At 46.5% G+C, this 16,564-nt stretch overlaps 1 protein-coding gene across 1 annotated transcript in view; it reads left to right on the top strand.

Annotated features, from left to right (window-relative positions):
- The first annotated feature begins 14,834 nt into the window (after positions 1-14,834).
- The window catches only part of FNIP2 (folliculin interacting protein 2), a 122,847-nt gene continuing 121,117 nt past the window's right edge, over positions 14,835-16,564 (top strand). The window contains exon 1 of the mRNA XM_033941472.1: positions 14,835-15,155. Within this exon, the coding sequence (XP_033797363.1) occupies positions 15,058-15,155 (98 nt within the window). The 5' untranslated portion in view covers positions 14,835-15,057. The remainder of the gene's footprint in view (positions 15,156-16,564) is intronic.

Here is a 16,564-nt window from a genome sequence, read left to right on the forward strand (position 1 = left end):
CCTCTTCAAAGGCACCCTTAACTCTATCCAGCCAGTTAGATAAATAGACAAATACAAATAGCGTTCAGTAAGTGCAAGTGCTAGCTGGCTAAAACCCAAAAAACTCTGTGGAATGACGATGTTCCTAAATGGACTTTATTTGAAAGTATCAAAGTTCCAAAGGTACACTAAAATCATCCACATAAAATAATTCCATCCACATAAAAGTAAATCATCCACATAAGAGCCTTAAAGGACCTAGTCCGCTAGGGATACAGGACCCAACACGGTCCGCGTTTCGACAAAATGTCTTCTTCAGGGGTCCCTGCAAGCAGTGTCTCACTTCTGGTTCACCACACAATTGTTTCCCACGTACACACCTTTATCCCAGGACAAGCAGGCAGGTATTCTCACTAGTGGGTGATGTCATCCGACAGAGCCCCGATACGGACATCTTGCAAGCATGTCTTGCTTGAAGAAACTCAGAAGTTTCGAGATGCCCGCACCGCGCATGCGCCAGTGCCTTCCCGCCCGACGGTCCGGGCGTGTCTCCTCAGTTCTTTTTCTTCCGCGGAGCTGAGAAGTCTATCTTCAATTTCGCGCCCATTGAATTTCGTTTTTGCCTTCTGTTTTGTCGCGGGTTGAGTTCTTTTGGCTCTCCTGTGCATTTGTTTCTTTCTTTGATTTCTTTTAAAAAAAAAAATAAAAATTTTTCTTCTGACACCGGGTCGGCCGCGTGGCTGGGGCCCCGCGCCTTCAACCTTGTAGCGGAGCTTTTCCGGCCTATGTCCCGGCCGATTACCGGTTTTAAAAAGTGTAGCAAGTGCCAGCGCGCGATTTCGCTCAGGGACCCTCATCGACACTGCTTACAGTGTCTGGGACCGGATCACTTCCCGAGATCGTGCCGGCCTTGCTCCACTTTGACGGCGAGAGCGTTTAAGCGCCGTTGTCTGCTGTGGGAGTCCATGTTCAAGATGGAAGCTTCGTTGGAACCTTCAGCTTCGACATCGACTTCAACTGGTGCTTCGACTCCATCGGCGAAGCCCGCTGCCTCCACGGCTGCTTCGGGCCTCCTGAAACCGGCATCGTTCACGCCGGTTTCGGCCTCGACTTCAGCGCCGGTGCCTTCCTCCGTCTCCTCGGAGCAGGTATCGACACCTACAGTTCCACCGGTAGTGCTTAAAGTGCTGAAGGCTGGCAAGCAGAAGCACGCGGCACCGAAAGAACGCGGAGACCGTGCGGAAGGGCCCCCTTTTGGTGCGGATCCCTCCATATCGGCTTCGTTGAAGTCCCTTCTGGAGGCTCAGTTTGTGGAACTCATGCAAACCATGGGACCCCGGCTGATTGCCTCGATCCAGGGTGACCTCCTGGTTCCGGTTCCGAGGGGCGGACCGCCCCCTCCTCCTCTGCCGCGCCGCACGACCTCGTTGCTCGGCGAGGAGGAGCGGCGAGCGGTGTCCGGGTCCTCGAGGAGGTCTTTAGTTAGTGCTATGCCTCCTTTGGAACCGATCCCCTTGAGGAAGGCCTCCCTTAGTGATATGCCCCCCTTGGAGCCTATCCCCTTGAGGAAAGCCTCGTTTAGCGATTTGCCTCCATTGGAGCCTGTTACCCCGCCCCATGACTCAGTGTGGTGTCCATCTTCGAGGCCTCCCAGCCCTAGGCATAGCAGGAAGCAGGACGAGTTCTTCCGAACCCCCTATCAAGCTTGGGCGTCGACGGGGGAGGCATCGACTCTTCCGCCTCTGCGATCGTCGACATCGAGCCCGATCTGCTCCTTGGAGGCGTCTGACCAGGTTTCTCACAGGAGGGCTCGATCCCCTTCCAGGCATCGAGAGGGGCATCGATCCAGACACTCTTCGAGGCATTCCTCTCGACACTCGACCATCCCGCCTAAGAAGAAATTGCCTCGGATGGGGTATGCTGCTTCTACTGGGTCTCCTCCTCCGGGCCCGGAGTTCGAGGACCCCGAGGTTTTCTACTCGTCCTGTTGCTCACAGGCCTCTATGGAGCCCGAAGCCTCGTCTTCTTCTAGTCCTTCTCGTAGACCGGCGACGGCAGACCAACTGTCTTTTTCCTCATTCCTCAGACAGATGGCGGATGACATGGACATTACCCTCGATGCTGGGTCTCGATACTCCAAGGAGTACCTCGATACCATGCACTTACCTCGTCCTCCGGCCGAGTCCTTGCGCCTTCCTCTGCACAAGCTCCTTGACCAGACCTTCATGAGGTGCTTCGAGTCTCCTTACTCTATCCCTGCGGTCCCTGGAAAATTGGATGCTCGGTACCGCACGGTGCATCATAAGGGCTTCGAGGGTCCTCAGCTTTCTCATCAGTCCCTCCAGGTCGAATCCTCACTCAAGCTGTCTCATCCTGGCCACGTCTATGCTTCGGTGCCTCCGGGCCGCGAGGGCAGAACCATGGATAAGTTTGGTCGACGCATCTATCAGAATTCTATGATGACGTCCCGAGTCCTGAATTACAATTTCCACTTTGCAGCCTACTTGGAATTTTTTCTGCCTGTGCTTCGGAAATTCACACCATACATCGAGTTCCAGGCTCGGTTTGAGTTTGAGGAAGTGGTTGCTTCGCTGTCCCAACTTCGGCTTCAGTTGATGCAATCTGCCTATGATGCGTTCGAGCTCTCTGCTCGAGCGGCGGCCTGCTCGGTAGCGATGCGTCGTTTGGCCTGGTTGCGGACCATTGATATGGACCCCAATCTTCAGGACCGCCTTGCAAACGTCCCGTGTGCTGGGGCGGATCTTTTTGACGAATCATCGAGACTGTCACGAAGAAGTTGTCTGATCATGAAAAGTCCTTCCAATCCATTCTTAGGCCGAAGCCTAAGCCTCAGCAGTCTCGACCTTCTCGTCCGCCGTTGATCTATCAGCGGCGTTACCAGCCGAGGCAAGCTCCACCTGCGAGGCAACTGGCGAAGCGTCAGCCTGAGTCTCAGTCGCCTGCTGTCCCTAAGGCCACTCAGCCTTTTTGACTGTCTCGTCGAGGGCATAACCAACCTCGTTCTGCCTACCCCTGTTTTTCCCATCGGAGGGCGCCTCCATCATTTTTATCATCGCTGGGAGGCCATAACAACCGACCTCTGGGTCCTTACTATAATCAGGGAAGGATACTCTCTTCATTTCCATCGGGTCCCTCCGGACCACCCTCCAAGAGAGTATCCTTCCAACTTGACTCAGACCACTCTTCTTCTTCAGGAAGCTCAGGCTTTGCTCCGGCTTTGTGCCGTAGAGCCGGTCCCGACGGACCAACTGAACCAGGGGTTTTACTCCCGGTACTTCCTTGTTCCAAAGAAGACGGGCGACCTGCGACCCATTTTGGACCTCAGGGTCCTCAACAAATTCCTAGTCAAAGAGAGGTTTCGCATGCTGACACTCGCGTCTCTCTATCCCCTCCTCGAGCAGAACGACTGGTTATGCTCTCTGGATCTCAAGGAGGCCTACACTCACATTCCGATTCATCCGGCCTCTCGCAAGTTCCTCAGATTTCGGGTGGGACACCTCCATCTACAGTATCGAGTGCTTCCATTCGGCCTGTCTTCGTCCCCCAGAATCTTCACGAAGTGTCTGGTGGTGGTGGTGGCCGCGGCACTCCGGAACCAAGGGCTTCAGGTATTTCCCTACCTCGACGATTGGCTGATCAAGGCTCCCTCGGCCTCAGGGGTCATCTCGGCGACCCTGTCCACGATTCTGTTCTTGCAGAGTTTGGGATTCGAGATCAACTTTCCCAAATCTCATCTACAACCTACCCAGTCTCTCCCCTTCATCGGGGCGGTCCTGGATATCATTCGCCTCAGAGCGTTCCTTCCTCCTCAGCGCATGGATGCTCTTCTTCATCTCTGCCAGTCTGTGTCTTCTCACCAGTCCATCTCAGCGAGACACATGTTGGTCCTCCTGGGCCACATGGCCTCTACAGTTCATGTGACGCCGTTTGCCAGGCTCAATCTCAGAATTCCTCAGTGGACCCTGGCATCTCAATGGACTCAGGTGTCAGATCCGTTGTCTCGACACATCATCGTCACTCCTGCTCTTCGGCAGTCTCTACTTTGGTGGATGACCTCTTCGAATCTCTCCAGAGGTTTGCTGTTTCACACTCCTCCCCACCAGAAGGTCCTCACAACCGATTCCTCGACCTATGCCTGGGGAGCTCATCTGGATGGTCTTCGCACTCAGGGATTCTGGACCAGTGCGGACCGACTCCATCAAATCAATCTTCTGGAGCTCAGAGCCATCTTCAATGCTCTTCAAGCTTTTCAACATCTGCTTCACGACATGGTGGTCCTCATTCGCACCGACAATCAGGTCGCCATGTATTATGTCAACAAGCAGGGGGGCACGGGCTCGGTCTCCCTCTGCCAGGAAGCTCTCAGAGTCTGGGATTGGGCGATTCTCCACAACGCCTTCCTCAGAGCTGTCTACATCCAGGGGAAGGACAATGTCTTGGCGGACAACCTGAGTCGTCTTCTCCAGCCTCACGAATGGACACTCCATTCCAAGACCCTTCATCAGATCTTCGCTCAGTGGGGGACGCCTCAGATAGACCTCTTTGCGGCTCCCCACAATTTCAAGCTGCCTCAATTTTGCTCCAGGATCTACGATCCTCTTCGCCTCGAGGCAGATGCTTTTCTGCTGGATTGGGGGAATCGCTTTCTGTATGCGTTTCCTCCGTTTCCTCTCATTCAAAAGACTCTGGTCAAGCTGAAGTCCGACCATGCCACCATGATTCTGATAGCTCCTCGGTGGCCCAGGCAACCTTGGTTCTCCCTTCTCCTTCAACTCAGCAGCAGGGAGCCGTGCCTACTTCCATTGTTTCCTTCACTGCTTACTCAGCATCAGGGGTCTCTGCTTCATCCCAATCTGCAGTCTCTCCACCTGACAGCTTGGTTCCTCTCAACGTAACTCCTCTCCAGTTTTCCCAGGCGGTGAGGGATGTCTTCTTCCTGGAAGCCTGCTACTCGTCAATACTACTCCCAGAAGTGGACTAGATTTTCTTCCTGGTGTGTTTCCAATTCCAAGGAGCCTCAGCGAGCCTCCCTATCCTCTGTATTGGACTATCTTCTACATCTGTCTCAGTCTGGTCTCAAGTCTACATCTATACGAGTCCACCTGAGTGCTATTGCGGCTTTCCATCAGCCTCTACAAGGGAAACCTCTCTCTTCTCATCCTGTGGTTTCCAGATTTATGAAAGGACTTTTTCATGTCAATCCTCCTCTCAAACCGCCTCCAGTGGTTTGGGATCTCAATGTTGTCCTTTCTCAGCTTATGAAACCTCCGTTTGAGCCTCTCAACAAGGCTCCGTTGAAGTTTCTCACTTGGAAAGTGGTTTTTCTAGTGGCCCTCACGTCTGCTCGCAGGCTCAGTGAGCTTCAGGCCTTAGTGGCGGACCCGCCTTTTACAGTCTTCCATCATGACAAGGTGGTCCTCTGCACTCATCCGAAATTCCTGCCTAAAGTGGTCTCTGAATTTCATCTCAACCAATCCATTGTGCTTCCAGTGTTTTTTCCAAAGCCTCATTCTCATCCTGGAGAATCAGCTCTTCACACTCTGGACTGTAAACGTGCTTTGGCTTTCTACTTGGATCACACCAAACCACACAAAACTGCTCCTCAACTTTTCGTCTCCTTTGATCCAAACAAGTTGGGACGACCTGTATCGAAGCGCACCATCTCCAACTGGATGGCGGCTTGTATCTCTTTCTGCTATGCCCAGGCTGGATTACCCCTTCCCTGTAAGGTCACAGCCCATAAGGTCAGAGCAATGGCAGCTTCTGTAGCCTTCCTCAGATCGACCCCGATTGAGGAGATTTGTAAGGCTGCCACTTGGTCCTCGGTTCATACATTCACCTCTCATTATTGTCTGGATACTTTCTCCAGAAGGGATGGACAGTTTGGCCAAACAGTGTTACAAAATTTGTTCTCCTAAGTTGCCAACTCTCCCACCATCCCATTGAGGTTAGCTTGGAGGTCACCCACTAGTGAGAATACCTGCCTGCTTGTCCTGGGATAAAGCAATGTTACTTACCATAACAGTTGTTATCCAGGGACAGCAGGCAGCTATTCTCACGTCCCACCCACCTCCCTTGGGTTGGCTTCTCTGCTAGCTACCTGAACTGAGGAGACACGCCCGGACCGTCGAGCAGGAAAGCACTGGCGCATGCGCGGTGCGGGCATCTCGAAACTTCTGAGTTTCTTCAAGCAAGACATGCTTGCAAGATGTCCGTATCGGGGCTCTGTTGGATGACATCACCCACTAGTGAGAATAGCTGCCTGCTGTCCCTGGATAACAACTGTTACGGTAAGTAACATTGCTTTATAGGACCCCCAGGGACCCCTGAAGAAGACATTTTGTCAAAACGCGGACCATGTTGGGTCCTGTATCCCTAGCGGACTAGGTCCTTTAAGGCTCTTATGTGGATGATTTACTTTTATGTGGATGTAATTATTTTATGTGGATGATTTTAGTGTACCTTTGGAACTTTGATACTTTCAAATAAAGTCCATTTAGGAACATCGTCACTCCACAGAGTTTTTTTGGTTTTCTCTGGATTTTCTTCTTTGTGGATATTTTGGGGTCAATTCCTTTTGTATTTTGTTTAGTGCTAGCTGGCTAACATTTCCACACCCATGCCAGAAAAAGCATGTAATACATAGTAACTTGTATCATACGCTGTAACTTTCTGTGTGTCAAATTAGGTATGTCACTATCTTACACTGTAACTTGTAACCAGTAAAGCTGTGTACTGTACAGTAAAACCTTGGATTGCAAGTAACTTGGTTTGCAAGTGTTTAGCAAGACAAGCAAAACATTTTATTAAATTGTAACTTGATATACAAGCAATGTCTTGTAATACAAGTACATACAGTATTTTGCTTCCTAAATGTTTCTGCACTCTGTATTTCCTCTGATTATCTGCACATTGTAACTCGCTGAATGTCCAGCTCTCTTGATTGTAAACCGCCTAGAAGTCGCAAGATTGTGGCGGTATAGAAGAATAAAGTTATTATTATTATTATTATCATACACACATCACAAATGAGCCGATGGTTCTTCTCTCTCTGACGCTGCAAGAGTATAGTTACTGTTCTAAACAAGGAAAGACTTGCAATACAAGTATATACAGTGTGCACACATCACATCATCACAACCAAGCCTATGGTTCTTTTCTCTCTGACACTGCAGGAATGTAGTGACTGTTCTAAATGAGTGAGGTTTTGCAATACAAGTACGTATAGTATTTTGTATGAAAGTTTTTGGGTTGTGGAACGAATCATCTGAATTTCTATTATTTCCTATGGGGAAATTCGCTTTGATATACGAGTGCTTTGGATTACAAGCATGCTTTTGAAATGAATTATGCTCGCAAACCAAAACTTTACTGTATTATTATTAGCCCCTAGCATGTATCAAGTTAGGATAAAAACTTGTATTGTAAACTTGTACAGAAATTATGTATGTTAAACTTGTAAATAAATCAAATAGTAGCTCCAGTTTAAATATGCACTGGTGACAAAAATGCTCAAAACTTTACCCCCTAATCAACATCAAACTACAACCACATGTAGCAAAATGGAGGGGGGGGGGGAACGCCTCAGATGCTGCAGAGCAAACGTTGCTCTGAAGCTATGCAAGGGAGCTTAAATCGTTTTTTTAACTCCCCTGCAGCGTTTTATCATCGGCAAAAAAAAAACCCTGTGTTAAACTTTATATATGATAATGCCAAAAAAAGCAGCACTTATCTTTGTATTAAGGTGGCTGCTACTTTCTCTCTGAATCAATCAAAGCCGACGGTGGCCAGCGTTTCATGATCTGCCGATCATTTCTTCAGGGCTCTTAAGTATCAATTTTTCCACATGTTCAGCAGCTCCCTTCTCTGTCTCTCCTTTACTTCCCTTTCTAGTAGTTCCCCTGTGCCTATCTCCCTGCCTTAATCACCATCACCGTGCTATGTTTCTATTAATTTTTGCCACCAGTGCATATTTAAACTCGAGCTACTATTTGATTTATTTGTACGTTTCTCGCCAGTTCCTCTGTTTGTTGTTTTGGTAAACTTGTAACCCATTCTGAGCTCTTTGGGGACAAAGGGCTAGAAAACGAATTAAATCAATAAACTGCTAAATGAGTGCAAATCCCCTTAACACAGTTCTGTATTAGCAGTCCCCCCACCACCACATTCTTAAATGACTAATGTAGTTTAAAGGGTCCCTGAGTTTGTTCTTGGGGCAATGGAGCTGCAATGCAGTATAACCACTACTGTCCAGACGAATAAATCACTTGTCGTTTTGAAGCCATTTAAGGCATTCCACACTAGAGGTCTGCATGGGAACGGGGATCGTGGGAATCCTGCGGGTCCCGCGGGAATCCCCCCTTAACCTACGGGACTCCCACGGGGACCCTCCTCTGGCCCACGGGACTCCCACAGGGATGGAAGGCTTTGGACCCATAATGAACATAATGGACACATCAGCCTTAGTAAAAGAGGGGGTTTATAAGTTAATTACCTGAACAGAAAACAAAAAAAGGGTTCCACCAAAGAGATTCCACAAGGAAAACAGCAGCGCAAACACAAAAGAAACTGTGGAATTGATGATCCTGTCAGAAGTAATTGCTGCTTTTTATGGGGACGGACGGGGATGGAGGTAATTCCTTGCGGGGATGGGTGAAGATGGAAAGGATCCTGGCGGGGACGGGTGGGATTTCTGTCCCCGTGCAACTCTCTATTCCACACTGCCTTGCTTCAATTATGCAAGAAAAAAAAAAAACCAACAACAAACCACTACATAGATTGTCTACTCTGCTCCAACCTCTTACTGGCCGACTCTCCAGAGAACATGAGTGTGGAAATACACAGCAATCTCCCTGACATCATCCCGCCTCTCCCGTGAAAATCCTGTCATAAATATTACTGTCTGCTTTTACTAGCCTTTATTTAGAGGCTGTGCTTTCTTGAACTTGGAAATACGAGCATAGTAACATACGATGCCAACCTTTGGAGTCAGATTCCAACATAGACACAGGTCCTTGGCAAATAAGGCTTCCACTGGAGCTTGAAATTTCTGTAATCAGTTCAGGAAAAAAAGAGACACCTAAGGACCCAGTTAGTTTGCTTGACAGGTGTGGGCCCACGTGAGAGTTGTGTGGAACACAACGTAGCACGATGGTGTTTTTCGTACATTCTTCACATTGAGTCACTTCACTTTTCAGCCCATCACTTCTGCTTCCTGAGTCACTTTACTCTGCACAGCTTCTGATTTCAGACGTGAAGGACTGCTTCAGATTTATAATGCTTAGCCAACAACATCAGTGGCGAAGCAGCTGTGAAGAGTAGAGCTGTCAGCCTGGAAAAGAAGTAAGAGAAGCAGCAAGAAGGAGGTGTATACTACGGATTGACAAGTGTTATAAAGGTGCTGCAGATCCTGCATTCTCCATGAGGACAGAAGGGAACTGTACTGCTCAAGCTAAGAAAAAGCAAGTATTAATATATTTCTCATTATTATAGATGAGAACGTTACTCATGATTTAATTAGAGGTTTTGTTTATACTAGAAAATGACATTGTATCAAATTTGTCCCTGTTCCGTCCCTGCTGGATCTCAATATCCCCATCCTGTCCCCATGAGTCAGGGGTGTCAAAGTCCCTCCTCGAGAGCCGCAATCCAGTTGGGTTTTCAGGATTTCCCCAATGAGTATGCATGAGATCTATTTGCATGCTCTGCTTTCATTGTATGATAACAGATCTCATGCATATTCATTGGGGAAATCTTGAAATCCCTACTGGATTGCGGCCCTCGAGGAGGGACTTTGATACCTCTGCCATGAGTCCTGTCCCATTCCTGCAAGTTCAGCCTTAACTGTACAAGCCTCAAACGCTTATCATTTGAAAGTGTTTGAGGCTCATGCAGATGGAGAGAGTGTGGCGTATTGGTTAAAGTAACAGTTTCAGCACCCTGAGGTTATGGGTTCAAACCCATACTGCTCCTTGTAACTCTGGTCAAGTCACTTAATCCCCCCATTGCCCCAGGTACATTAGATAGATTGTGAACCCACCGGGACAGACAGGGAAAAAATGTTGAGTACCTGAATAAATTCATGTAAGCTGTTCTGAGCTCCCTTGGGAGAACGGTATAGAAAATTGAATAAATAAATAAATGAGGACAGAATTTGCAGGGATAGAGTTCCATTAATTCAACAACTTAATTAACTTTACAGATGGACAGCAAAGGTAAAATTGTCTATGAAAATTATAACCTGAATGTGGCAGAGTCCAGTCCAGATTTTCCTGGTCTCTGTGTGCCCTAACACACAAACAGCATAAACACTTGTGGAAAGTATAAGGAAAAGCTTTTATTTATTCACTCTTCTGAGCCTGTTCCTCAGGCTCAGGGGAAGCACTTTCTCCATTCAAATAAACAGACCCCCTCAACATATTCCACAGTCTTCAGTACAATAAGTTAGGATTACCTCAGCCAGCCATGTACCAAAAATCTCACAATGTTAGCCCTTTTAACAGTCCTTGCCAGATTTCTTGATTTCCCAGGGTTCTCTTCAACCCATGGCTAGAGAAGAATTTAATTTTTCTCTTTCTCTCTCTCAGAGGAGAGCTCTAGTCTTCAGACTTCTCTCTCGAGGAAGTCCCTACTTTGAGACCTCTCTCTCAGGGACCTTTCCTGAATAACTAAGCCAAGCATATATCTTTCTCCCTGCCTGAGTCCTGCCCCTCTGACCGAGCAGGGCTGTATCCCTTCCCTAATGGGTCTCAGCTCTGAGCTGCAAAGCTCAGGGCATTCTGGGACAGGTAGTTTTCCCTGATTTGTCTGACACCCCCTGTTGCTCTGACCAAGCAGGCTCATAGTATCCCTCAGGGCATTCTGGGACAGTCTGACACCCCCTGTTGCCCAATGGCATAACTGCAGTCTTATTGAGGGAAAGCCCCTGAATCCCTCACACTGAACTACTTGTAAGTAAAGTAATTAAATAGGTACTGAGGAGCAGTCCATATAAGATTTTATAAATCAATGTAAAAAGTTTAAAAATGAACCCTAGTTTGTACAGGCAACCAGTGCAACTTCATAGTATAAGCAGTAATATGATCATTTTTAGAGATTGAAAATATCAATCTAACTGCCGTATTCTGTACTGTCTGCAATTTCTTCAGTAATCCTTTGGTACAACCCACATAAACTATGTTACAATAATCAAATGACCAAATTATTGATGCTATTTATATCAGTGTGTGACTGAATACTTAAAGCCTGATATCTGATATAATCATGTTTTGACTAGTGTCCAAGTTGGCTTAATCTCATTTCCTTTGGGATGACCTTATATATACATACATAAGTCATTATAAGTGAGTGTGCAAATCTATATAACTATAAATGTGATAAAATTAATTCCTGATTTGTAGACCATACTTCCTGAGTCTCTTGTGAGGTGAATCCAACAGATTTCATTAACTGAACTGTCTAGAAGCTACTATGGAGCCTAAAGTACAGGGAGATAGTGTAAATTTTGTATAACCAGCAGCTGCCAATAGATCGCATTTCAAGAGGAAGAAAAATTAGTTCACCAGGCTGTGAGCTGTAACTTGATGTTCTAATCCCAGGTCTTGCTTGGACTCTGGGTAACCTTCCATTCACTCTCTGTCCCCGTTCAGCAATTTACCAGCTGTAACTGTGAAACAAAATGATACCACTCTTTTTACAAACATAAAAAGAAAAGAATGCCATTATATCATAGGAAATCAACAGCCATACAAGCTCATATAGACAACAAAGTCCATAATAAAAAAAGAGGCTAGCAGTAGCCAGATTGGGTCCTTACCTCATCACAGCTAAATATCTGAACAAAAAAAAAAAAGTAAAGTAAAATTTTGTTTGTTTGTTTGTTTTAAATATGATAACTCCCCTTGAATAATCAAAGGGAGGCCATTCCACAAGCTTGGGGCAAGAAAATAAAAGATGAACCAATTTAGGGGCAGATAGAACCAAGCAATGAAAATCCATTCAGCAAAGGGCTCTAGAGGGTGTCTATGGGATGCCACAAATGATAGAAGGTAATCCCCCGATCATCTGGGGAGGAGAGAGGGAGAGATGCTGGGTGGTGGGGAGAAGGGGTTGGCATGACACCCACTTTGAGCTTGCCCAAATTTGGGTGTCTGGCTACACCCCTGTGATGCAGTAAACTAATCCACCAATAATACATATATACACAGAACTTGTGTACTAATCAGGGTAAGCACATCTGATGCACACCTGTGTGGAAAGTAGCCAGTACTGTATTCACGTCTGAGCAAAATGAAAGTGTCAGCACATATCTGCACACATACTAGAATGATATTCTGTGGATAAACATCGGCATCACAAAAAATTCCAATATTTACACGTAGAACATTCCAGCATAATTTTTTTTTCTGTTGGTACCTGTTCCCAGACCTGTCACCTCTTGTTGTGTCCTAAAAAATTGTGGGTACTGTTATACACTCAGCAAAAGGAGAGGCAATAAATCTTCACAGGCTATGCTGCAGAATATCAAAATAATCTTTCTATATATTTCTGATAGGCCACCTTTTATCAAGCTGCGTTAGGGTTTTTAATCCCAGGCTGCTGTGGTAAAAGCTCCAACGCTTATATAATTCCTATGAACGTTGGAGCTTTTACCGCAAAAACCGGCAATAAAATATCCTAACGCAGCATGATAAAAGGGGGGGCCTTAGTCTTCTACATACTTCTGTAAATCAGGGCTGAATAGCCAATAACTGCATTAATTTTAATAAGCTGGCACCAGTATCCTGTACATGATTATACGGTGAGAGGCTGATATGTACGAATGGGGAGAGGGACCTTGGGGTGATAGTGTCTGAAGATCTAAAGGCGAAAAACCAGTGTGACAAGGTGGTGGCTACTGCCAGAAGGATGCTGGGCTGTATAAAAAGAGGCATAGCCAGTGGAAGGAAGAAGGTGTTGATGCCCCTTTAAAGGTCGTTGATGAAGCCCCACTTGGAGTATTATGTTCAGTTTTAGAGACTGTATCTGGCGAAGGACATAAGAAGACTTGAAGTGGTCCAGAGGAGGGCGACAAAAATGATAGGAGGTTTGCGCCAGAAGACGTATACCCTAGAGAAAAGGAGGGACAAGGGAGATATGATTCAGACGTTCAAATACTTGAAAGGTAGAACAAAATCTTTCCAGAGAAAGGAAAATGGTAAAACCAGAGGACATAATTTGAGGTTGAGAGGTGGTAGATTCAAGAGCAATGTAAGGAAACTCTACTTTACGGAGAGGGTGGTGGATGCCTAGAATGTGCTCCTGAGAGAGGTGGTGGAGAGGAAAACAGTGACAGAGTTCAAAGAAGTGTGGGATGAACACAGAGGATCTAGAATCAGAAAATAATAGTAAATATTGAAGAACTAAGGCCAATACTGGGCAGACTTGCACGGTATGTGTCTATATATGGTCTTTGGTTGAGGATGGGCTGGGGAGGGCTTCAATGGCTGGGAGGGTGTAGATGGGCTGGAGTGAGCTTTGACGTAGACTTCAGCAGTTGGAACCCAAGCACAATACCAGTTAGAGCTTTGGATTCTTGCCCAGAAATAGCTAAGAAGAAAAAAGAATAATAAAAAAAAAAATTGAATCAGGTTGGGCAGCCTGGATGGACCATTCGGGTCTTATCTGCCGTAACCTACTATGTTACTATGTAAGCTCTGTTGAAAAATTATAAGTAGTAGTAGTACATGGATTGGTGTAGTTAACCATACAAAACACTTCTCTGCATCGTCTGCCCATATTAACTCAAAATAAGCATTTAATTCTCGCTTTGGTAAAATCTTGCAACCCATCAAACACTGTAACTGCCTGATTACCATATTGTCAGGTGTAATTCTTTTATGCCTAGTGAGAGTATGGGGTGGGTGGGAGGAGCTCAGGGAATATCTCTGTTATAGATTACATTTAGTTTTGTATTCTGTTTGGAGAGTTTGTGCAATATGGATTCAAGAATATGTATTGCTTTTTGCCTTTGTATTCTTAAAATTCAATTTAAAAAATGTTGAACTTAAAAAAAAAATGCATGCAGACCTGATGCTAACCCTGCTCCAACATCTGTGCAAGCTTTCTGCTTTGGTTCCTCAGTCAAGACTGAGCAAGCAAAAGATGGCAATACAAGATCATGAAGGGCATAGAGAGAGTAGAGAGTGAAAGGATTGCAATCATTAGTCTCAGGGAACGGTATTATGGAGAGACTAAGGCAAAGATGAATGAGTGGTCAAAAAGTGACAAAACAGTAGAATTTTATGGTTTGTAATGTGATAAGAAACTATCACTGGAATGCTTTTATGATTCATTTCTATATCCTAGCCCTGGCATTTATTGCCCTACCTGAGGGGAGGTTTCAGCTTCCTAAAGCTGTAGTGAAAAATGCAGATTAATGTCCAGTAAAAAGATAATCACTTGCTCTCAGTGATTCCCAAACTGTGTTCCTCAAGAAACTGTAGAATCTGCTTATATGAACTATATATGTTTGCATACATTGAGCGTTCCTTGGCAAAAAGTTTGGAATCTCTGCTTTTTACGAGTACTATATATATATGTGCTGTGCATCTATATTTTTGCTTGTTTTATGTTTACATAAGATATATCAACTGAACCTTTGAATATGATTTAAAAAAAACCAAACAACTATTTAAGCTACTTTATGTTCGTTTGCGATTTCTCTAGACTTTTAACTACCCCTTATGAACCTCATTCACAATCGGGTGCAACCACTGCTCCAGTCCCCTCCCCACCCCCTAGGGGCACACGTGGCGGAGGGGCGGGGACCGAGAGCCTTCTATGACGTAGAGGGGAACGTTTCTGTTCTGGGTCTGCGGCGACGTGTAGCTCGCGCGTTCTTCAGCCAACCATGGGAAAGGGAACTCCGGGCCCAAGCTGGGGCGTGAGGCGTTCCCGGCTCCGCCCCCTGCCCTGACAATTCAGTCGCGGCTCCCTCATGGGGGGTTGAACGGCGAATGTGCTGGGGCCGTGTTCTCCCTCCGCTGTGACGGGTCCTTTTCTTCGCCACTAGCAAGCATGGCACCTACGCTCTTGAAGAAGCTTTTCCACCGGAGGGGCAGCCCGGTACCCCCCTGCAGCGGTGGCGGCGCCCTTCAGTCTGGGGCTTCCTTTAGGTGAGGAGAGGGGTGGGTCGGTGCATAATAGGAGAGAGGCAGGAGGCAGACAGTGTGCTTGAGGCGGGGCTGGGGGAGAGCAGGGAAGCACTGGGAGAACAAGATGCGCCTAGTGTAGCCAGTAAGGTGTTGCAGGTTTCTTATCTAGGGATTCTGGCCAGTCGCTTTCCTTTTAGCAGATCTTTGGGGTGAGTGAAGACGAGGATAGCATTAGGGGAGCAGGCGTGGGGCCGCCACATTTTTTGGGTACAGGAATTGTTTAACTTTTCTACCTAAACAAAGTATTTGGTTGGCGGTTTCTGTGGTAGGTTTATTTCACATCACCGTTTAAAAGATGATCCATAAAATAGCCTTTAAGAGGCTGGTATTTTGGGTAGTACAGTAGCTTCATTTTCTTTTTGTATGTTTTGGATTAATTACTGTCTACCGCCTTAACTTACCTATAATTTAGAAATAGTGATGTATATGAGCTTTTAGACTTATGAAATCAGATCATAGACAAGGCTTTTTTAACCTTTTTTTCAATCAGTGGTCACGTTTTATATTTTGTAACATTCAGACGGCCAAAACATGTACCCGTTGTATTTTACTTCATCAAATAGTGGCAAAACATAACATTGTTGTCCTCTCTGTTTGTGTCTCATCTACCCAAACCCTTCATCCAGTCTATTTGCTCTCTCTCAAGTAACCCCCCCCCCCCTCCTCCATACAAAAGCTTTCCATGGGAGTAAGAGTTTTTAAAGCATTCTTACTGGTAGGTAAAGCTGCCCTGTTGATGCACAAAAGGATTCTCTGTGGCTGCTACTGCAGCCAGGATAATCCTATACTAATGCATTGTAATAAGCACTCCATCCATGTAATGCACAGCAGAGAAACTCGTTGTTTCCCGTGCAAATTTAATGGCAGGGTCTGAGCTGTTGTAACCTTACTGTCCTGTCAGAGCCCGAGGGCAGATTAGCTTAGGCAGGAAAGTAAGGTTATGACAGTAGACCCTGCCATTAAAGGCCCCGATACACATACACACAAGACCCACCAAGGCCCCCCCCCCCGGGCTGGAAGCCCTGATACCTCTCCACACCCCTGTACCTCTTTTCCAAGTCAGCAGGAGAGATGCCAACTCCCTCCTGCCTGAAGGAACCCTTGACATCCCCCCTTCCCACAACCCCCTTACCTTTTGGTTGAAAATCCAGCAGGAGAGATGCCTACTCCCTCTTGCTGGCAAGCCCGTCTCTTCAAAATGGCGGGCCTTCCCCTTCCCTGCACTGGAAAGGGGCCTAAAGTTCTGATTAGCTCAGGTGCCTCCCAGGCTGAGGGAAGACTCATGGACTATGAAAGGGAGAATGGAGCTGAAGTGAATGCAAATTTGGAGGGGGGCATGGGGTATGATACAAAGATAAGTGGGTGAGGGC

Source organism: Geotrypetes seraphini, chromosome 1 (assembly GCF_902459505.1).
Source record: "Geotrypetes seraphini chromosome 1, aGeoSer1.1, whole genome shotgun sequence".
In the NCBI taxonomy this organism is placed as follows: Eukaryota; Metazoa; Chordata; class Amphibia; order Gymnophiona; family Dermophiidae; genus Geotrypetes; species Geotrypetes seraphini.